Source organism: Eretmochelys imbricata, chromosome 7 (assembly GCF_965152235.1).
Source record: "Eretmochelys imbricata isolate rEreImb1 chromosome 7, rEreImb1.hap1, whole genome shotgun sequence".
Classification (NCBI taxonomy): Eukaryota; Metazoa; Chordata; order Testudines; family Cheloniidae; genus Eretmochelys; species Eretmochelys imbricata.
Window position 1 is genome coordinate 10,693,567 of NC_135578.1, and position 24,189 is coordinate 10,717,755.

General features: G+C 39.7%; 1 protein-coding gene across 2 annotated transcripts in view; it reads right to left on the reverse strand.

Moving 5' to 3' along the window:
- Nucleotides 1–485: 485 nt before the first annotated feature.
- Nucleotides 486–24,189, reverse strand: part of EIF4E3 (eukaryotic translation initiation factor 4E family member 3) — a 32,585-nt gene continuing 8,881 nt past the window's right edge. For both annotated transcript variants that reach the window (XM_077821772.1, XM_077821773.1), the window contains exons 2-7: nt 13,358–13,430; nt 9,100–9,194; nt 6,982–7,042; nt 5,434–5,500; nt 2,930–3,085; nt 486–1,933 (exon numbers count right to left, since the gene is read on the reverse strand). In XM_077821772.1, the coding sequence (XP_077677898.1) occupies nt 1,887–1,933; nt 2,930–3,085; nt 5,434–5,500; nt 6,982–7,042; nt 9,100–9,194; nt 13,358–13,430 (499 nt within the window). In that variant the 3' untranslated portion in view covers nt 486–1,886. The remainder of the gene's footprint in view (nt 1,934–2,929; nt 3,086–5,433; nt 5,501–6,981; nt 7,043–9,099; nt 9,195–13,357; nt 13,431–24,189) is intronic.

Sequence of the window (24,189 nt, forward strand, 5' to 3'; positions counted from 1 at the left end):
AACTTAATGGAAGGAAATCCTTGAAATCTGTCACTAGACTTTAGAATAGCACAGGTGTTAAAGCTCATTTAGACAAACAGTAACTAGTAAATTTCATATTCTGAGACACTGAAACAATGCGAACTGTAAAATATCAAGTCATTAACATAAGCATAAAGTCTCTCTGCTTTTATTTCAGAACATCAAACTACATGCAAAGTTTAATAGCACATATAAAGAAATACAAGTCTTTCAAAATAAAAAAAATCCTAAAATCAGATTTACTACTGAAAATACAAGACAGTTCTGATAAAGATTAATCAAACATTCCCTTTCTTCATATGTTAACAAAAATATATATATTTGAATTTTTAAAAATAAAGATTTTGATGTATGTTCAGGATTAGATGTATAGTTTCTTGGAGACGAATTTTCATCTGACTATATCTAATTTAAGAAAGCAGTTCTAGTAACACAATCTCAGAAAGCAATTATTGAAGCGAGTCTTTTGATTTTAGAAAAATTTTGTTTAATTATCCTCATTAACTGCACAATTATAATTCATAAATACAGATGAAGTAAAAAAATTCAAAGGGAATTTTTAATTTATAAGTGTAATTAATTCCAATGGTTGCCTCTTAATATACTAAATATGTGGAAATCAGTGCAATCTGAACAATTTCCAAACAAACACACCAATCCAGTAATACTCAGTGGAGTATACATTCATTTTTACTTTGAAGCTTCCTTTAGTAAAAAGAACTAACTCAATAAATCTTTGGTACTATAATAAAACATACTGAAACCTCCAATAATTAATATAGACAAAAACACACCTAGAGTTTAACATTGTAAATATTCACATTCATGCTGTAAAATGTTAATCAACTTCATTTTTCTAAATTAAGAACAACCTCACTTAAGGTGCCACCATAGCTTGAAACTAAATACAGTGGGGGTTATCTGTTTGCACTGTAGCCAACAGGAGTTTTGGTACTGACCTTTATGGGTGCAGGCAGAGGCCAAATATGATCAAAGCATGGTGAGAGAAGGATCTATTTAGTAAAATGTGTTAGAATTGACTTGTGAAACCTTTTTTTTAGTGAGTGCACCGAAAAACTTCATAAGAAAGCATACAAAACTATTTCAATATCATCTCCTCTAAAATAAGAGGTGAAGGGTTTTCTATTGACAGATCTCTCATTCTAGGCTGAATGTGGTTTTTTGAGATAGCTTAAATTAAACACTGGATAACAACTCAGAGAATTTAAGTCAGTCCCAATACAAATGTGCTCTTTGTTTGCAGGATCTCATTCAGTGATTATTATTTATTTTTACAGTATGTGTGCTCTTATCAGTGCATGACCACATGACCTGATATTAGAATAATGCAGTGCAATTTCTCTCTCTCGGGACAAAGACAGTGAGTAAATCTTAACATGATAGGAATGTTTCAAAACAAATACTGAAAACACGTTTGACCAAGCCAGGATTCCTCTATGTACAGCAACCTAGAAAAAGCAGCATATCATGTTTGTGCATATTTGCAATTTACTAAGTACAGTACAACTACTTCAAAAGAAAGGAAAGTCTTCTAAGTTTAACAAAACAGAAATACAAATACAGTCTGAACAAAAGAAAAACAAGCGGCCAATTTTCCCCCCCCCCCAACAAGGAAACTAAACTGAGACTGTAGAAAGCTAAGAAAGTAAGGAGCACCATGTTTAGTAATCAAGGCAACCATTTTCCTCATTTTGAGTAATAATGGCCCAATTTGAAAGCATTAGAAACAAACTGAAAATGACGAGCAGATGTGGTGCTTCTGCAAGGCTTCTGCCCATCCATCTCCCTGCTTAGACCACTTCCCAAACTCAGACTACAAAGTATGAGTTTTTTACAGGGTGCAGTTAATGTCTTCTACGTCCACCTTCAAAAGCATGATGCTCTCTGTGAGCTAACGGGGGAAAAAAGGAAAAAAACTCAACTTTTAAATTGACTATATGAACAAGTACTAAGTAAAAAGATGCTAAGGGATGGAAATTTGGGGACTGAGGTATATTTTAATGGATAAAAAGTATTCCTACTGTTGCTTTTACTATTAGTAAGAAATAGTCTGTTTCCATTAAGGCATTAAGCTTTTTGTTACAAATGCCTGTACACTTAAGGCATAATGCAAGATCTAACATGACTGTACTTACGAGCCTGGCCCTGCAACCTTTACTCATATGGATATGAGTTATTATATCAAGTCCTAAGTTTTTTTGTGCTGCAGCTTGATCCAAAACTCTCATTGACTTCTATGGGCTTTGGATCAGACCCCCGGAGGAATTCCCCCATTCTCTTCTCCTTCCCAGTCCAGCACCATGAATTAGCAAAAGAGCACCCTGACTTCAACAAAGGCAAGAATTTCACCCAGAGTCCCTACCTGGAAGAGTTTACAGTTTAAATTAAGATGAGAACAACAGGAGAAGACAATAATAAGGATGAATGGTCAGGGAGGACAAGAGAAAAGACAACAACCATTTTTACTAGTGTGTTTATACAGAGCTTAGCAGAAGCCCCTCTCCTCCCCAAATCCTGACTGTAGTTGCTACAATACCAATAAATATATTAATTAACAATAGCTCACAATCTTGAGGGTTATGCAGGCATTTTTTTATTATTGCATTTGCAGACCAAAAATACCTTGTGAATCTGACAAACCAATTTGTTAAAACTTAACTACGAAAGCCATTCTCACGATTTTGTACAGAGGAAAAAAAATCTCCAATAATTAGAAAGTAAAAATCCTCATGCAACAAGAGATGCTACATTTCTGAATGCTAAAAATTCAGTCAGTCAGTCAGTCAGTCAGTCACTTAACAAGGTTATCCTATACTCATCTGCGATCACTTTCGCTAACAAAAACTGGAAATCCTGCTATGAGGAAATAAATTGACAAGATACTTACGCTTATAAAACACTGCTTTAAAGGAGGTGTGTGGCAGAAGTTCATAGATCTTTTCTAAAACTGTTGCTTCACTTGCCAAAGATGCATTCACATTCCAGACTTGAACAACATCTTCTCGGTCACGAACACTGACACTAACCCCTATTACTTCATCATCTGTATAGAGGAAGAAGTGTTGAAGAAATAATCAGTTTTTTTAAAAGGTAGAAGAGTCTATTCTGGCTAGTTATGCTACTGTGGAACATTTTGTACAAATAAATCAAACATGAAATGAAAACGAGCGGTCTAGAATGAAGGGAATACCAGTGTAGAAACCATAGGTATGCTTACTTGCAGCAGTTATTGTAAATAGTACCTGACAGTGAAATGGTGCCGTTCATAATCTATAGCTATGGCTTTAATTCTGTGTTGCAATAATATAAGGAATTTATGCTGAGGGATTTAAAAAAAAAATCTGTCACCACTATGTAGGAAGCTTTATTTTTCAAAGTATGATGGAGACTGTAAAGTTTCCAGAATGTAAGCTTCAATAGGGCTGCCACACAGTTTCCTCAAGCAGCAGCAGCAGCAGGATGAAATTAACAAGACTATGGTCAGTTTCACAGGGCTGCTCCCAGCATTCAGAACTCTGTGTTCTACTGCTGAATCACTGAGATTGGGACAGAATTCTGCACAGAGGATTAAGTGTAAAAGGCATACATGCTTTTTCACTTCCTGATGTCAGCTTAACTACGCATATGACTGAACAGGCACAGATTTAAAAAGTTTCTTACTGTGGAAGGATGTGGGGCACCTTTATTCTGTTTCCTATAATACAAGCAGTCAGAGAAGTTTATTATCTGTATACTAGCTCAACAAACCGTTGCTGGAAAAAAATCCAAGACAATGACCAAGCCAAACACACCAAAGAGAGAGATAAATACTACTTTTCTGCTCTACTGTACTGATCAGGCTGGAGAGAAATTCCCTGGTTTGAAAGGTCTTTGTTGAACTTCATTATGGAATTAAGAAACCAAATTATTTTCTACTGAATGATAAATCAGAAATGGAACAACTTCAAAATGTAATATTCAGGGCATTAAATAAACATCTGTCTAACCAGATGCTTGTGTTTAGGACATTTAAATGTAGTCATAAACATATATTTTTATTTTTCCTTGATCAAACAGAAAAGTTAGCTTAGTAACAATTTTTGAGCATTTATTTCCTAGCTCAGTGGACTGACAAGTTAGCCAAGCATTTGCCTTCTCCAGTAACTATGGACAATTCCTATAACTCAGCCTTATATTCTGAAACAGACAGACCTCTACCAGTGTTTGATGACTGGAATATGTAAAATATGATAATATGTCTTAGGCAAGGTTACGCTCACAACCCCTCTGCAGTCCATTCCTAAATAAAGCATGCAATCTCAAGTATATTTTTAGGGACTAGATTTAGTTTGAAAATACGGTCATTAAATTATTGCATCTGAACAATATCACTTATTGAGTGAATTTAGTGGTTTCACGTAACAGGCAACCTATTTCAAGTACATTTTGTGTAAAATTAACACTAACAACTAATTTGGTTCAAGCAATATCAAATGAGAAGAAGGGTGGTCCACTGATTAGGTTGCTAACCTAGCACTCAGGAGAGCCCGGTTCATTCCCAGCTCTGCCACAGAATTCCTTTGTGACCCTGGACAAATCATTTAACCTCTCTGTGCCTCCATTCCTTATTTGTTAAATGGGAAAACAGTACTTCCTTACCCCACAAAGGTGTTGCAAGGATAAATACATTAAAGATTGTGGGGCATATAGATACTACAGTAATGAGCGCCATAAAAGTGCTTAGGATAGATAGATTCTCAGCAGTAATGGTACAAAACACCCCATAACAAGCAAATGGATGCCTGCTGAGACTTCCAGAATCCTGGCACCATGGCATTAGTATTAAACTATTAGAACACCTGCTGATACACAGATGTTTAAAACCTAGAACATTTGCCAGTCCCCAAGGGATTCAAGCTGGGCCATTGGAGGCAGGCAAGAACAATAATCTAGAGCAGAGGTTCTCAACCGGAGGTGGGAGGGGGGTGTTGCAGCCTCCTCAAGCTCCAGCGGCACCTCATAGGACAGAAGTCCCAAACCCTCAGCCCCAGCCTCCCACCCCTCCTGGCTGAAGCCCGGAGCCCTGAAGCGTCCCCACCCCGGCTGAAGCATCTGTTGGGCCCTGGAATTTTTATAGCATGTGGGGGGGAGGCGGGGGGGGTGGGGGCCTCAGAGACAAAAACTTTAAGAACCCCGATCTAGAGCTAACTCTGTCCCACATAGCTAGCCAGGAAACCTTGTCTGTCCTCTTTTGTGTTCATGACAGGGAGAATAGGGATGCTTATATACTGTGACACAATTTTTAAGTGTTGGATGTTTTAATATTTTGAACAAGAACCTACTGCTTGGGACAGGGGCTTAAAATAAATCTACAGAAATAAGAAGAAAACACTAAGAAAATGATCTCTTTACCTGCTGCAGAGCAATCTGTAAACTGTTCCCCAATAGTTGCCAGCAATAACTCTTTCCAAACTGCAGACTAACAAGAAAAAAAAATCAGTTATTATTCTAGGTTATTGATCTTTCAGTGTATGTGTAAGGTTTGCTTGCTCAGCCTTGAGTGCAGTTTCTGAGGCTGTGTGTTATAAGTGCATCTTACGTTATACTATTCCTTATTTGCACAGAGTTGGAGCAAGAATTTATAATACTTATAGGTAGCATAACTTGACATTCTTCTATTGAATGTTTAAATATAAATTTACCTTCTCTAAATTTGTGACTGGGACTCAACCTAAATAGTTAATTAATGTAAAGTACAAACGTAGATTTCTCTCAAGTATTTCTCCTGCTTATGCAAGATAAAAGACCATTAAACTACATTTGTGAATGCTTGTTTCTATCAAAAATAAGTACTGTTCATTTTAAGAACCAATCTGTACTAGAAAAATTGATAAATTTATATTTAAATCTCATGTCTTACTGTCCTTTGACTATGAAAAAAGTTTCTTTCAACAAATTCAAATGCTAACTAGAGAATTACAATTTTTTAGAAAAGTCTACCTATCACACAGTTGTCTTTGGCTATGTTAGACAGATGTTACTGTTATTTCCTTTTTGTTACTATCTAAGCCAAAAAAGCATTCAAAACTTGGAACCCTATTGCTGATAAATCACATGCAACTCTGGGCTAATAAATTAAATAATATGCTCCAAGGTGTGTGCTTACCGGGAAATAATCATATTTCTGGAGCATATGGCAACATCTATCTTTGTCTATACAGCCATAATGGCTTTTGCATATGCTGCTTTTAAACAAACCATGGCCTCACTATTATTTCAATTTAGTTTGTGCTTTTTAGTACTATTAAAAATGATAAATTAAAACAAAATAAGGTTAAAACCACAAAGCACAAACACAATGAGCCAAGAAAACTTTCCCTTTGTTTCTGAACATTCTTATCCACCTTTGAGGATGCAAAGAATTAGCATAAAACATTTCATTGGTTCATTATCAGCCAATACAAGGTACTGTATCAATCTATAGTAAGGAAAGACAAATTGGAGGTCATGCTTCAAGATGCAGTCTGAAGATGTCAATCTGACAATCTTTGACTTGATGTGTTTTTTCTGTCAATGGAGCGATTCATATATTAATGTACCGACTGATCCTGCAAACTCATTACCAGCGCAGAGCATAAGCCACCAAGCATAAACTCACTCCTGTGAGTTGTCCTATGGTCTTGTGTGCAGGAAGCATTTCATCCTGTAAAAAATGTTTGCAGGATCAGGCTTATGAGAATAAAAAGCACATTAGGTTGTGTGTTGAAAAACGAATATTATTATGCAGTACTTATGGCAGTGAAGAACATGACTGGTTAGTGACAGTGTGGTCCTCGCTATTTAGGCCCTACTCCTAAAACACTTACCTAGATGAGAAAAGAAAATTGTCATCATTTTATATATGGAAATTAAGCTGAAACCCTGACTAGTCATTTCCAGATAGAAATGAACATTTCATACCGTACTTTCTTTAGGGACCTTCATTTTCCATACACCTCCTTTGGCGTTGCTTTCCTCTTCCCTGGTTGTGGGAAATATATCAAAGAAAACAAACCATTCAAAACCATATGTAGGTAAAGTTTACATACAGTGTGCTTTTTATAGTATGATAAAAATTTAAACTTATTTATGGGGTTAATTTTTCCAGGACAATCCCATTTGAAATGTGAGCACTAATTCCAGGTAACAAGGCTTGTGCTAGGAATTCTGACACCAGAGAGAAATCATTCATTCTTCGTGTGAAGCACACCTGTCGACATCCAATCCCTCTCCTATGTGGTGTGTGTTAGGAAATAATTCTATTTTCCCTGATCACAGGGCACCTTTGAAATGGCTGCAAATTCTTAGAGAACACATGACCACAAAACATTTCATGGTTTATTGCGGTAACCTCCTACTTCGGCGGTTCGTTTCTTCTCAGGTTCTTACTAGTGAAAACAGGAGCTTGTACATATTTCAGTTAAGTTCTGTGATCACTGGAAATTAATCGTCCTTCAAAAAAAATCAAGTGATCTGGAGTTAGGGCTGACAACACTTTTAAACCATGCTTCATAATGCTACAGTTATTAGTCACAGCCTTTTCCAATTTGTTCTGTTGCAGCTAATTTATAAACTTGAATTCGTGTCATGGCTCCACAAAAGAAAAAGTGCAAGAACCAGTTTTTAAAAGGTATACACTAATATGTTTAATGTACAATGTCCGAACTGCTGAAAACTGTTTGCAGCCTCTAAAGATTCCCCAGCCAAAATGGACTCCCATCAATGGGGGTGAGTGTTGAGGGAAGGCTTGGGAAGGACATAAATCAAGGAAAGCACATTTTTAAACACCCACAAAAATAGATTGGTATTTATAAAAACATGGCCATAATTAGCTAAAAACCACATTTTAAACCCTAATTAATCTGAGAATCTCAATAAGACCCTTGCTTCCTGTGCAATAATTTATTAATACTTACTAAGACAGCGACTTAGTGATGAGATCAACATTGCGCATTCCTTTCCTTAAATATAGTACACTGAATTTCTTTGACAGAGGAGTTTTAAAATAGACCAGCATCATCTTCAGAGAAGGTCTTTGAAGTGCACCCCCTCCCCAAAATCACTGACCAAATCAAAACTAAAAATAGAGAAGAACAAAACCAGAAAGTTCTCTCGCTTATCCTTTGACATTGCCAGCAAAAATATCAAGGCTGGTGTATGCATATCCCAATGTCGACATTTACTTAAAACCAATTTAACCTACACTGTTCAGCAGTAATATCTTTTAAAAGGAGTTCTTGTGCGGACTCGCTAGTCACTTGAACCTACAGTAGTCTGTCAAAATTCAGTGAAACATTTTATGGTCTATTGTTAATATGTAAAGAATTGTAATTCGATCACAAGCCAAACTAATATGAAACCGTGCAAAAAAGTAGCCAGCCTACTCAGAAGGTTCCTAATCCATCTAACTAAAAAGTGCATGAACTATATGAGTGGGAAGAGAAATTAAACTCAGTTTATAAAGAAAAAATTGATGGTTTATAGTTTTGAGTTTCCATTCTACGAACAATAAGCTATCAAATTGGAATGAGCTGCAATGTACTGTTAAAAAACTTGATAGTCAATCTTCCCTGATCTAAGCCTAAAGGAATGCGTGTGCATGTCTACAGGTATGTGCATATGTGCACATATGGAGCATACTTGGCACAGTGAATATTACCAACGAATATTAGTCAGTTGCATTAATGTCCCCCTATTTAGTGTGGAGAGAAAAGAAAAATCAGTAAATTAAAAATAATTCAAATACAATTAATCAACATAAATGTGTACTATACTATTAGCCCATATTTCTTTTTCTTATAGCCCATATGTCCACATGCTAATTTTTAATAAATGCTCGATTTAAGATAATTAGCTTTTAAGCTGAACAAGATCTTTAGTGATATATGAAAGTTACTTTTGAATCCCAAGTCGAGCTGATTAAAGGCAGTACAGTACAGACATGCAACTCTTTGCTCTCTCCTTCCACCCATTATTTATTATTTCCACAACAACATAAGTGTCCCTATCCCCAGGAGCTTACAATGATAAGATACTTACCAAAGTGGCCGTCTTTCTCCCCGCATTAAATGGTAACTACATCTCAGAGGCAAATTTGTCACAGCAGGAATATTATTATAGACACTCCAGAAAATCTTTAAAGAAAAAAAAAGAAAGGTTCTAGTATCATTCACGTATGACAGTGAACTGTATACAGATTTACTTGCTTTGCTTGTACTTCATAAAATTATCAAGATTCTTGCTCATAGAAAACTATAATTTACCCTGGTTATGTATTTAAGCTCTTTAAAGTTAAAGCTCATCACAATTTCACTTTCAGCTTTTTTGTTGAAGAGAACATAATTCAGAAGTGGTAATATTTTAATTACAAGTCACTAAAACTATGACAAGTTGTGTCCTATTAGGAAGCCACTGTTGCTTAGCAAATGCATATTTCTATGGAGGGTGAAGGTGGAGAGAAGGGAAACAACTGCTCTGTAATGAAGTTCCCAAAGTGCAGAAAACTCCACACTCCGTGTCCTCATACGTGAATGTGGAATAGAAGTATCAGCTCTTAAATCTACTATTTTAACCGAGGCTATGTCTACACTACCATGGTAAGTTGACCTACGCTACGCAAATCCAGCTACATGAATATCGTAGCTGGAGTCGACGTACCTTCGGTCGAGTTACTGTGGGGTCTACACCGCAGGGGGATGGGAGAAGCTCGATGGGAGAAACTCTCCTGTCAACTTACCTTATTCTTCTCGTAGGAGACAGAGTACAGGGGTTGACTAGAGAGTGATCTGCTGTCGAGTTGGCAGGTCTTCTCTAGACCCGCTAAATTGACCGCGGGTGGATCGATCTCAGAGCATCAATCCTGGCTGTAGTGTAGACCTGACCCTAGTAGCATGCTGTATGTGCTGAAGCGATGTGTGCTGTATCACAACCTCCAACCGACACCTTTTTACCCTAACAACAGAGCCTTTGATACTAAAGCATAATGGGTGTGAGGAATAAAACCAATATATTAAATATTATCTAAATCTGAGTTACAATGGAACATATATCTAAAGCAGTTTGAGTAAAACTTCCTTAACGTGCTTTTTAAAAAGAAACACTTATTCTGTCTATTTACTAAACAGAATACCATAGAACAGTAATCCTCTAGCTCTTCTGTCTAGAGATTCAGATCACACCGCTCGTCATGGTAACTTGTATCACAAGATTACATTATAGCTCTTATGAGCATCATGCCTAGTTGGTGATCCACCTATTTTGTCAGAGCTCAGGCAGAAAGAGTACTGCCTATGACAAAATATGATATAGCATGGTAATGCAAGATTGGGGATTTCTGAACAGACCAAGTAGCAGGGGAACCATCAGACTCTACTTCTCAGAGGCAGGTAAGAGAGGAAGCCACCATCGAGGGGATGAGGTGGAAAAAGAGCAAGAATAATCCCATTTCAGCCCCCAGAAGTGGTATTGGGGGTTGGAGGAGAACAAAGAGATCCCTCCTTCCCAGCAGACAGGTAAAGGAGAAGCAACAAAGATGTTAAGTCATTATGTTGTATCATAATCATGCATTAGTGCAACTTTACAAAACAAACTTTGCAACATTATAATATGATTTTGTGGCTCTCTGCAATTCGATCTGAAAGCTACTTTGTTATCCAGCTGTTAAAAGTTGAGTACTACTACCTAAAGCCATGAGAACTGATAATAGAAAAGTCTGACAGAAACAGAACAACTGGATGAGTTTAGATTGTCTTCTGTGCCCTGCTTTCACCAGTCTAGTAGTAAGCAATAATCTGCCGAAATTGAAAGAATAAGGGAAACCCTTTGTGTCTCCAAGGTTTTGGCTCACACCTATAATATTCTTGAACTTGTATAGGCTACTATGTTCTGTACCAACTACCTTTGATGAGATAGCAAATTCTAAAGAGTACAGAGAAAGTCACTGAACATTTCTGTTGTTTTCCACAGGGCAGTCTTATCAGATATAGGTTAGTACATACTGAGGCTAAACCCATCAATAGACAAGTTATAGGCCAAGCTGCTGGCCTGCGATAATTCATCTAATGGAAACAGCCTTCTCAGGGGACCTGAAGGAATTCTCTAAAACTTTAACAACCTGATGGGAGGAAACCAATGTAGCTCTTCAATACAATAAGGTCCAGTTTAGTTAATTGTGTCTGGATTAAGAGTGGAAAAGGCAATGATAAGTGATGCTATGTACACCATACTCTGGGCTTGAGCAGTGCTCTCTTCAGTTGTCAGAGTAAGAACCATTTCAGCCAGTTTAAACAGGGGCATAATTATGCTGTTAAACTTAATTCCCTGGGGAGAAACCTCTACAGAAATCACCTGAACGATGTGCATATTCTCATTCGTAGACAGGACAACAGACACCTGCAATAAAGGTCTGCAAAGCACAACCGCAAGCTATCCAGTTGCACCCTGTTTGCCAGAGCTCTGACCGACGCCCTCATTTTCTGAACATTTCTGAAGCTAATTGCCTCAGAGTGAACAGAGGGAAAGTGTGGCTGGGAAGGGACAACTGATACAAGGCATAAATAAAACCATACAAATGTCAAGGCAGTTTTATTTCAAAACATAGCCACCAAGACAGTGTCCCTTTAAAGACAGGGTTCTAGCCTCATCTCCAAATTGCCTGGCTTTTGTCACACAGCCCTTGTAAAGCCTTCTCTCCTTGACATTCACCAGGCTGCGATGTATGGGTCCCACCACACTGGGCCCAGATATTCTTAAGCTTCCCTTGGTCTGAGGAGGCTGCAGCGCTCTCTCGCTCTCTCTCCTTGGTCTCTCTGGCATACTTCCTGGACACACGTGCTCTGTCTCTACCCCTTCACAGAAATTGACCCTTTTGGTCCAGCTGGCCTAGGCCTGCAGGACAATGCGCTAACACTGCTCCCCCTCACCCTGCTGGATGCCCCAACACATGATAGTAGAAGCAAACCGACACACCCAGGATTTGCCAAGGGTTCAAAAGCTAATCCCTCTTCAGGTAGCACAAGAATATACAGACCTAGACAAAACAATAAAATAACCCTCTCTCTGAACTCAGCTGTCAGTGCCCAGCCTCCCTTACTGCCTGCCAAAAAAAAAAGACTGATGAGAGACCCTTTCTTTTATAACCTCCTGTCCCTTATGTCAGGTGACCCTCTCATCAGCCTTGTTATGCGATAAAGTCCCCTACTAGATGGCCCTTTGTTTCATTACTACCTCCTGGAGTTCAGACTTGAAAAAAAACTCATTTGCCCTGAGCGGTATCCACCTAAAGGCACTCCATTTGAATGGGCAATCATCAAAGTTTAGCAACCATCCATTGTTAATCTTGTGCCAGGTGCAAGAACTTCTTCTGTCACCTCCAGTGGGTTTTAGCTCTATATGGAGTTAAAAGACAGCAAAAAAGGTGAACAAGGTCCACATTCAAAAGGGAATTTGCAGTCTGACACACATACGCAGAATCTCCAGTATCAACCAGAAGTCATAAGCTGTAAATAGATCCCCCAAATTGCCACCACAGAGTTTTAGCCTCATATCAGAATATCCTGGCTTTTTGTGAATTAAAGCCAGACTTTTAACATTATGTAAGAAAAACCCAACAACAGATACTTCATGCCTGCTCCAGCACTAATATGGACCCACACTCCTAATAAGGTTATTTCCATTCAGAATACAGAGTGCAAGTGTTACCCACTGACTTTTTGCAGATACAAAGTTATATATATGACAGGTAAAAGGGAAAACACGGAATGATATTATGCAGAATCTCTCATCTGTTGCAAGCGTTCTGGAAAAAAGACAAAGCCTTAACATAACAAATCAGTTCACAAGAAAAAAAGTCACAAACCGGGTACTCAAAGAGAAGACTTCAGTGTACTATATCTTCCATTGCTCATATAATAATTTATTACACTGGAGAATAGCTGGAGAAAAGGCAGACAAAAGGCAGAGATTTAAAGTAAATCAAGTTTCATGATCCAATTTAGAGGCACAGCCTGAGGCTCTGAAATCTTCTAGAAAGACAGAATCTGGCAAAAACAAGTGTATTACCCTGCAACTCACCCCTTTATGAGCCTTAGAAACCACCCAGGAACCAAACACGCCACCAGTGAAATTCTAGGGAAGCCTAAGGAACAGCATATACTATCAACTGATACTTACATTTTGTACCTCAGAGAAGTGAAAGCATGAGAATTACTCATCTGGCACATGGTTGCCAATATAACCTCATAACTTGAGTGTTATTTCTCGTGTGTAGCAATTTCTGTAGTTCTAATTTTAATCTTACCTGTACTGTCTGTACTGTATAGATCTTCTTGAGATTCGATGCACATTCAGCTGCTGTGGTACCTGGAAGTGACCTAAAAAAAAGTTAATGTTAATAAAATACTTTATCCAAAAAATGATTACTTGATTGTCTTCGCAAATGACTGACACATTTACAAACATATCAAAGTTATACAATCAACTCCAATCACTATAAAAATTACTATAAAAAGTTTTAAAAGTAAAGGCCGAGCGTTCTTATGTTTAGTTTAATTTGAGAGTTGTCAGGATATTTTAAAAATATTTATGTTCTAATTAAACTGTACATTAAATATTTAAAACAAAGAAACAGCTGCTTGTTCTAAAAAGGGACCCACCCACTTTAATTATGCAAGAACACTGGTCTGTAATTATAGGATTGTTCACATTTGCTAGATTACTGGTGTGGATTTTGAGAAAGGGAAAGAGTAGCTAAGTGGGTTTTCTATTTGTTTATAATCAAAAGGAGTCCTCGGAAATAAGAAAAAATCCAGATCAAATTTTGAACCATGGGTACTGAGAGTGTTCCTTTAAATGAAATTTCAGGGTTAATGTTTTTAAATTTCAACTAGATTTACATCTGATTTATCTTTGAATACTTATTAAAATATTTAAATGTCATACTTTAATGTTCTCTTATTAAGGAGTTTTAGCTGTATTAACAATGCAGTTCAAAGCAATAATTATGATTTTTTTAAAGAAATCACCTTTAATTTACATACACACCCCACTAGATGGCAACATATTACAAACTCTCACAAATAATATAGTACCTGAAATTTAAAAAAAAAACAAACAAAAAAATGACACCACACTTTAAAAAAAAAAAAGGCAGCTAATTTTACCAACTGTTAGCTGTAATTTCTCTTAGGGAAAACAGAAGCACTTTTAGTCAGATGTCATATTTTAAAAATGGCATTGATTACACAGAGATCAAACAGGTAGATCCAGCACATAGGGCTACCTCTTTGGCTGCAATGCCAGCAGTTAAAGTTGCAGAAAATTTACACAGGGTCTTGCTAGCGTTATGCTTAATTATTTTGAAAATATGCTGACATTCCACCAAAACCTTGATACTTAAATTCTCCCTCAATTGTGCACAACCAAATGATGAAAGATAAAACAGACATACGTAGAGAAAAGTGGAAAAGAAACAAATGATACAGGAAGTCTCCCTGCAAAAACCAGGCAGAGTTCACATTAACAAGAAACATACAGTACATAAGCACCGATGCAAGTATAAACCCTAAATGGTCAGCTCTCTAGTTTTTCCTTCTTATGATCCATGCAATGCATTCAGTCTGTGTCTACACAGAGAATTTCAGATAATTCTCCCACCATTGGCCTAATGCTGATACAGCTCCAGCATCAACACCACAGACTAGCCCACTAGCATTTCAACCCCCCGGCCCCGAGTTGTCTAGCCCTTTATGACATGGAGGTGAAACACCTTAGCCCTGCATATGTTGGTGTTTACACCACTGCTATCACAGATACAGTTGCATTGTTGATAGCAGTTGCAGTTGTACAGGCACTATCTTCATCTAAAAAAGAAAAGGAGGACTTGTGGCACCTTAGAGACTAACCAATTTATTTGAGCATGAGCTTTCGTGAGCTACAGCTCACTTCATCGGATGCATACCGTGGAAACTGCAGCAGACTTTATATACACACAGAGATCATAAAACAATATCTCCTCCCACCCCACTGTCCTGCTGGTAATAGCTTATCTAAAGTGATCATCAAATTGGTTAGTCTCTAAGGTGCCACAAGTACTCCTTTTCTTTTTGCGAATACAGACTAACACGGCTGTTACTCTGAAACCTATCTTCATCTAGTGAAGCCACAGGGCAAGGTCCTCAGCTGATAAGAGTCGGTGTAACCTCACTGTAGTAATGGAACTACATTGATTTACACCAGGTGAGGAGCTGAACTAATCCCTCTCAGCTTCTCCAAACAACTTCCATACTATTTTCATTCCCTTAAAATAGCCTTAAGATTTTATAAGGTGAAATGCATGCAAACTCAGATGCAAAAGACTGCAGAAGCTTGAAACAAAACAAGTAATCAGGAAAACAGGAGACAGTGAACAGAGTAGTCAATTCGCCTGGCATAGGAGACTGCGGGCCTGTACTGAGTGGATCAGTTACAACGGTGCAAATTCAGCACTAATGGTTTTTGTGTACATTAGCACTACAACAATGCCCAGTGACCTAATGCAGGATACGAGAGTGGTGTATCTTGCAGGCTGAGCCTGAACAAGTGAATAGTGTAGCTATTATTTCTTTAAAAAGAAAAGGAGTACTTGTGGCACCTTAGAGATTAACCAATTTATGCTCAAATAACTTAGTTAGTCTCTAAGGTGCCACAAGTACTCCTTTTCTTTTTGCGAATACAGACTAACACGGCTGCTACTCTGAAACCTGTTATTATTTCTTTGCGGCTCCACAGCGTAAAACACTCAAACAAATATCACTGAATGGCAGGTGTGTATTTTCTGATATTGCTACTGCCGGTGGAGCTGCACAAGTGCTGTGCAAAACTGCAAACAACTGTGTGTGCGGATGATACACGTTACAAGCATGACAGGTGCGTTCAATGGACAGAAGGCAGAGAGAAGACAGCACATTGCTCTGTCTGTGCTTTTGTCTATCTTGCCTCCCAAATCCTGAAATGCTTTGTCTTCTTCTTTGATCTGGACAACTCAAATTGGTCTCTCTCTTCAAACCAATGAGTGCTGGCAAAATTCTTTTTTCTCTCTTCTTACTGGCAGTAATACATTTTACATTATTTGTGTCTTTAATCACCACTGGGTTAAAATGGTAACTTCACAAAAGTCATACTGAGAAAGCAATAAGGAGAAAAGAAAGATTGTACTTTGTCTCTGTTTCAGGAATACATGCTGAAGATACAGCTACAAAGCTGAATGTTTTTTTAAGAACACACAAAAGATAGCTTAGAACAATTATTTATTTCTTCAATGCAGAGCAGACAGCAACGTATGTTTGACTCTTTTATCTGTTGATGACAATGGCATAGACATTGCATTGTGCTGATGGACCCAATGAGAAAACTGTGTTTAAATAAATGAGTTAGAACAGTTACACTGGTGTCTCCTTGTTTCCAAAGTAGTCATGGATTCAGTACAATGTAGATTATTTCTAATGGCAGTGTGTTTTATACACTATGAAAAATTTACTGGAAGTGACATTCTGTCAGCAGATCTGCTAAATTAAAAAGAAATATTTTCCCCATGTCCCCTGAATGAATTATTACAGTGACAAATGAAGATTTGCTTCACATACGCACACCACAACTTACTTCTCAAGTATTTTAAGTCCAGTGAACCTGGTCTTAATTGAGCAACAAAAATCATTTTCATGACAGAAAGATTTTTCTGATAAATGGAGAGTAGGCTGACAGCAATATATTTGGCAATACACAGATGTAGTCTCTGAGGCCAGAAGATTGCTTAATAAGGGTAGTAGTCCTTTCACAACTTTTACTGCATTCACACAGCTCTTTAATAATCAGTGTAAAATACTGTGGCTATACATTTGAAACAATGCTATTTTGCCTCTTCTCACATCTTAAGAGTCTCTAACATTTTGTGTTTCTTACATTGTAATTCTGTGGTCAAAAGACATGGGTGGATTGTTTTGTTCTTAAATGTATCAAATAGATAATAGTCTGAAAAATTAGTTTTGACATGCTTTCCTTTTGCCTGTTTCCTAACTTCACAGTCATACATGGACATAATTTTGCCTTACTATACATTACATCATCATCCCCACATACGTTCACTGATGTTGCTGTTGGAGCGTTGTGATAAGATGAAAACCTATTCCCATGAATGGTAAATAAGCATTATGAAATAGTAAACTTCAAAAGCCAGCAGGGTGTCAGCAGTGGATATTTATCACATTTTTATGCCACTTCAGGAATCTCTTGGGGAATAAAGAATGGAGTACTCCACTTTGGGGCCATAAAATCATTCATTTTGATAGCTACAAATCACATGTTCCAGAGAAACAACATTCACAACATTACAAGCTGGCAGAGAACAACCACCAGCCACCACATTACTCATTTTAAGGTTTAGGTGGAAGACTATTCACTGCTTATTTTTAGCAACTTGACTGACAAATACTACAGGTGCTGTGTGGACAAGCTTGCATAGCATATTTCAGCATTACACCCAAGTCTAGCAAATGACATCAATCTTCTGTCATGAGCACGAACACAAACTAAAGAACAGAAAAATATCTGAGCTGCAAAGAAAAAATTAACACTTAAAGAAAAGCGATCACCATAACTATATTAAAATGACCCAGTAATCTTGGTTGAGTTGCTATCTAACTCACTTTAAAATAATTTTCAAAGTCCTTAAGAATACGCCTCTGTACTTCTAGATTGTTTACTTGTGAAAATTTTGTTTTTCTACAAAAAAGCATTATTGGATTAGTGAGAAAAAAAACTGCTGAAAGTCCTAAAATGCAAGCAATGGTCAATCTGGAAGTTTTAGCTTTGCACTAGTTGCCACACGAAATGGAATTACACATTTGTTTATGGGACAGAAAAGAGTAGCCCAAGCCACAACTTGGAGAAGAAGAAAAAGTATCCAAAATACAGACAACAGCTAGAAGAATGGAGAAATGTCTAATTTTCTGCAAAATGTACAGAAAACACTGACAGAATTTGGGGTGCCTTTTATAGTGTTTCAATACCTGGAAGTGCAAGAGCTCAGTCTAGATTATCAGAATGGTTCCTCCTGGGCCTTAAATCTATTAAACAATTAACTTTTGTTATAGAATGCACAGGAAGAAAGTTTAGATCATTTATAAATTGGCACAAACAATTATGAAAAAACAAACAAAAAACTTAGAAAACTCCTTTTTCTGAGTTCTTCCAACAAATGATGCAACATACAATTATACTGATTCACAAATTCACAGATTATAAAGCCAGAAGAGACCAGTGGGATCTAGTCTGACTTTCTGCATCTGAACTAACGGAGTCTACATACAGAAATAGGAGCCCTAAGGAGATCTAATTGCCCCTTTCATATAAAGAGTTTAATTCTGGAGCCTAATGTTGATAAATTAATAGCTATTAGTTACCTTTCTACAACTTGAATAAAGTCCCACCAATTTCTCCTCCCTAGTTCTTATTAACCTTGAAGCACTGCTCCAATCACAATCTTTCCCTATACAATTTTAAAATTTCCCTCATGGAATTCTTCAGTTTTGCTTCATGTTTGTTCTCACACAAGTTAATATAAAATTATCTAGCCCTTTAGTTACCTTTCTTGCACCTTCTCTTGATAAATAAGGCCCTTATGCCAGAGAAGTTTAAATAGCTTACATAGGAAATTACTTTTCCTTTCTGTGAAAACACAGAAAAACAGCTGGTCTAACCATAAAATTATCAAGACTATTCCTATAACACTGAGGTCTTTTGATTTATTTAAGGCTATCATCAAGTATTGAAAAAGAGGAGGTCATTTCCCTGAATTCATATGATAAATGTGTGACCCTTAGTATAGTTTTCCACAGCACATCAGAGACAGAAAAGTTTTGTATCAGCTGACAAATTCTAATTTTAAAATGTACCCTTGACTTTCTTTGAGGTTGCTATAGTAGGCTCAAACCAGGGCTCTCAATCATCTCCAGACTCCCTCAGGGTGCGTAATGGATGGTCAGAGCCACGGTAGTCAGGTCAGTCAACAATGTAACAGATTTATGATGAGTACCTCTAATGTATCTATGTTATAAACTGGACAAATTGCAAAAATATTCCTATGCTGGATAGGGAAGATGTGAGGTTCTAGTCAGAGGCAATGAGAGCCTCTATTGGTGTTCCAACAGTAGGGCAACTGTCATATGCCAAGACTCAACATATAAGCCTCATCAATATCCATTCAGGTAGACTCAGCATATCGTATTCTGACCAAAAGGTTCTTAGACACCACAGAGATGATTACAAGATAGATTAAGTTATGTTAGTTATATGTGTTAGTTATAGGCTTTCTTTAGAATTGTAGAATTGTAGGATAGGAAGGGACATTGATAGTCACCTCCTCCCCTGTCCTGCACTGAGGCAGGACTAAGCATTATCCAGACCAGTGATACTCAGACTGAGGCTTGGGAACTGTAAGTGACTCTTTAATGTGTCTCCTGCAGTTCTTTGCAACACATGATATTAACCAGTCAGGAGGCTTTTACTCTGTTATTAACCAATTGTAGTTGATAAAATAATAATACAGGGTCAGTCATGTTGCTATGAGATATATATAAACTAAATATTTCCCAGCCATACTATAGTAAATGAAACAACGAATTCTCACTATTGTGGCTCTTTTGGGTAAGGCTGATCACTAACTTGGCTCCTGAACCACTGAGGTCTGAGTCTCACTGATCTAGACCAGTGATTCTCAAATGTCTTTTTTACTGGTGACCCCTTTCACATAGCAAGCCTCTCAGTGAGACCTCCCTATAAATTAAAAACACTTTTAAATATATTTAACACCATTATAAATGCTGGCGGCAATGCAAGGTTGGGGTGGAGGTTGACAGCTCGCAACCCCCCATGTAATAACCTCGCAACCCCTGAGGGGTCCTGATTCACCATTTGAGAACCCCTGATCTAGACCATTCCTGACAGGTGTTTGTCTAACCTGTTCTTAAAAATCTCCAAGAAGGGAGATTGCACAACCTCCCTAGGTAATTTGTTCCAATCCTTACAGTTAGGAAGTTTTTCCTGATGTCTAACCTAAATCTTCCTTACTGCAATTTAAGCCCATTACTTTTTGTCCTGTCCTCAGTAGCTAAGGATTTATCACCCTCCTCCTTGTAACAACCTTTTATGTACTTGAAGACTGAAAAAATTGGGGAGGGGGGAATATGATAATCTTTCCTCACAGGTCATAATTTCTAGACCTTTAATAGTTTTTGTTGCTCTCCTCTGGGCACCAATTTGTTCACATCTTTCCTGAAGTAGGGTGCCCAGAACTGGACACAATACTCCATTTGAGCCCTGGTCTACACTAGGACTTTAGGTCGAATTTAGCAGCGTTAAATCGATGTAAACCTGTACCCGTCCACACGATGAAGCCCTTTACTTCGACTTAAAGGGCTCTTAAAATCAATTTCCTTACTCCACCCCTGACAAGTGGATTAGCGCTTAAATCGGCCTTGCCGGCTCGAATTTGGGGTACTGTGGACACAATTCGACGGTATTGGCCTCCGGGAGCTATCCCAGAGTGCTCCATTGTGACCGCTCTGGACAGCACTCTCAACTCAGATGCACTGGCCAGGTAGACAGGAAAAGAACCGCGAACTTTTGAATCTCATTTCCTGTTTGGTCAGCGTGGCAAGCTGCAGGTGACCATGCAGAGCTCATCAGCAGAGGTGACCATGATGGAGTCCCAGAATCACAAAAGAGCTCCAGCATGGACCGAACGGGAGGTACAGGATCTGATCGCTGTATGGGGAGAGGAAGCCACGCTATCAGAACTCCATTCCAGTTTTCGAAATGCCAAAACCTTTGTCAAAATCTCCCAGGGCATGAAGGACAGAGGCCATAACAGGGACCCGAAGCAGTGCCGCGTGAAACTTAAGGAGCTGAGGCAAGCCTCCCAGAAAACCAGAGAGGCGAACGGCTGCTCCGGGTCAGAGCCCCAAACATGCCGCTTCTATGATGAGCTACATGCCATTTTAGGGGGTTCAGCCACCACTACCCCAGCCGTGTTGTTTGACTCCTTCAATGGAGATGGAGGCAACACAGAAGCAGGTTTTGGGGATGAAGAAGAAGAAGAAGATGATGATGAGGTTGTAGATAGCTCACAGCAAGCAAGCGGAGAAACCGGTTTTCCCGACAGCCAGGAACCGTTTCTCACCCTGGACCTGGAGCCAGTACCCCCCGAACCCACCCAAGGCTGCTTCCTGGACCCGGCAGGCGGAGAAGGGACCTCCGGTGAGTGTACCTTTTAAAATACTATACATGGTTTAAAAGCAAGCATGTGAAAGGATTACTTTGCCCTGGCATTCGCGGCTCTCCTGGATGTACTCCCACAGCCTTTGCAAAAGGTTTCTGGGGAGGGCAGCCTCATTGCGTCCTTCATGGTAGGACACTTTACCACTCCAGGCCAGTAACATGTACTCGGGAATCACTGTACAACAAAGCATTGCAGCGTATGTTTGCTGGCGTTCAAACAACATCCGTTCTTTATCTCTGTGTTATCCTCAGGAGAGTGAGATATAATTCATGGTCACCTGGTTGCAATAGAGTGCTTTTCTTCAGGGGTCACTCAGAGGAGCCCGTTCCTGCTGGGCTGTTTGCCTGTGGCTAAACAGAAATGTCCCCCACTGTTAGCCACAGGGGAGGGGGGAGGGTTGAGGGGGTAGCCACGCAGTGGGGGGAGGCAAAACGCGACCTTGTAACGAAAGCACATGTGCTATGTATGTAATGTTCACAGCAAGGTTTACCCTGAAAGAGTGTAGCCACTGTTTTATAAAATGTGTCTTTTTAAATACCGCTGTCCCTTTTTTTTTCTCCACCAGCTGCATGTGTTTCAATGATCACAGGATCTTCTCCTTCCCAGAGGCTAGTGAAGATTAGAAAGAAAAAAAAACGCACTCGAGATGAAACGTTCTCCGAGCTCATGCTGTCCTCCCACACTGACAGAGCACAGACGAATGTGTGGAGGCAAATAATGTCAGAGTGCAGGAAAGCACAAAATGACCGGGAGGAGAGGTGGCGGGCTGAAGACAGGGCTGAAGCTCAAATGTGGTGGCAGCGTGATGAGAGGAGGCAGGATTCAATGCTGAGGCTGCTGGAGGACCAAACCAGTATGCTCCAGTGTATGGTTGAGCTGCAGCAAAGGCAGCTGGAGCACAGACTGCCACTACAGCCCCTGTGTAACCAACCGCCCTCCTCCCCAAGTTCCATAGCCTCCACACCCAGACGCCCAAGAACGCGGTGGGGGGGCCACCGGCCAGCCAGCCACTCCGCCACAGAGGACTGCCCCAAAAAAAAGAAGGCTGGCATTCAATAAATTTTAAAGTTGTAAACTTTTAAAGTGCTGTGTGGCATTTTCCTTCCCTCCTCCACCACCCCTCCTGGGCTACCTTGGTAGTCATCCCCCTATTTGTGTGATGAATGAATAAAGAATGCATGAATGTGAAGCAACAATGACTCTATTGCCTCTGCAAGCGGTGATCGAAGGGAGGAGGGGAGGGTGGTTAGCTTACAGGGAAGTAGAGTGAACCAAGGGGCAGGGGGTTTCATCAAGGAGAAACAAACAGAACTTTCACACCGTAGCCTAGCCAGTCATGAAACTGGTTTTCAAAGCTTCTCTGATGCATACCGCGCCCTCCTGTGCTCTTCTAACGCCCTGGTGTCTGGCTGCGCGTAACCAGCAGCCAGGCGATTTGCCTCAACCTCCCATCCCGCCATAAACGTCTCCCCCTTACTCTCACAGATATTGTGAAGCACACAGCAAGCAGTAATAACAGTGGGAATATTGGTTTCGCTGAGGTCTAAGCGAGTCAGTAAACTGCGCCAGCGCGCCTTTAAACGTCCAAATGCACATTCTACCACCATTCTGCACTTGCTCAGCCTGTAGTTGAACAGCTCCTGACTACTGTCCAGGCTGCCTGTGTACGGCTTCATGAGCCATGGCATTAAGGGGTAGGCTGGGTCCCCAAGGATACATATAGGCATTTCAACATCCCCAACTGTTATTTTCTGGTCTGTGAATAAAGTCCCTTCCTGCAGCTTTTGAAACAGACCAGAGTTCCTGAAGATGCAAGTGTCATGTACCTTTCCCGGCCATCCCACGTTGATGTTGGAGAAACGTCCCTTGTGATCCACCAGAGCTTGCAGCACTATTGAAAAGTACCCCTTGCGGTTTATGTACTCGGCGGCTTGGTGCTCCGGTGCCAAGATAGGGATATGGGTTCCGTCTATGGCCCCACCACAGTTAGGGAATCCCATTGCAGCAAAGCCATCCACTATGCCCTGCACATTTCCCAGGGTCACTACCCTTGATATCAGCAGATCTTTGATTGCGTGGGCTACTTTGCATCACAGCAGCCCCAACAGTAGATTTGCTCACTCCAAATTGATTCCCAACTGACCGGTAGCTGTCTGGCGTTGCAAGCTTCCACAGGGCTATTGCCACTCGCTTCTCAACTGTGAGGGCTGCTCTCATCTTGGTATTCATGCGCTTCAGGGCAGGGGAAAGCAAGTCACAAAGTTCCATGAAAGTGCCCTTACGCATGCGAAAGTTTCGCAGCCACTGGGAATCATCCCAGACCTGCAACACTATGCGGTCCCCCCAGTCTGTGCTTGTTTCCCGAGCCCAGAATCGGCGTTCCACATTATGAACCTGCCCCATTAGCACCATGATGCATGCATTGGCAGGGCCCATGCTTTCAGAGAAATCTGTGTCCATGTCCTGATCACTCACGTGACTGCGCTGACGTCGCCTCCTCGCCCGGTATCGCTTTGCCAGGTGCTGGTGCTGCATATACTGCTGGATAATGTGTGTGGTGTTTAATGTGCTCCTAATTGCCAAAGTGAGCTGAGCGGCCTCCATGCTTGCCTTGGTACGGCGTCCGCACAGAAAAAAGGCGCGGAACGATTGTCTGCCGTTGCTCTGATGGAGGGAGGGGCGACTGACGACATGGCTTACAGGGTTGGCTTACGGGGAGCTAAAATCAACAAAGGGGGTGGCTTTACATCAAGGAGTATTTCAGGCAGGACTTCACGGAGGGTTCCAATAAGCAATGGTGCACCTAAGTTATTGTTCTT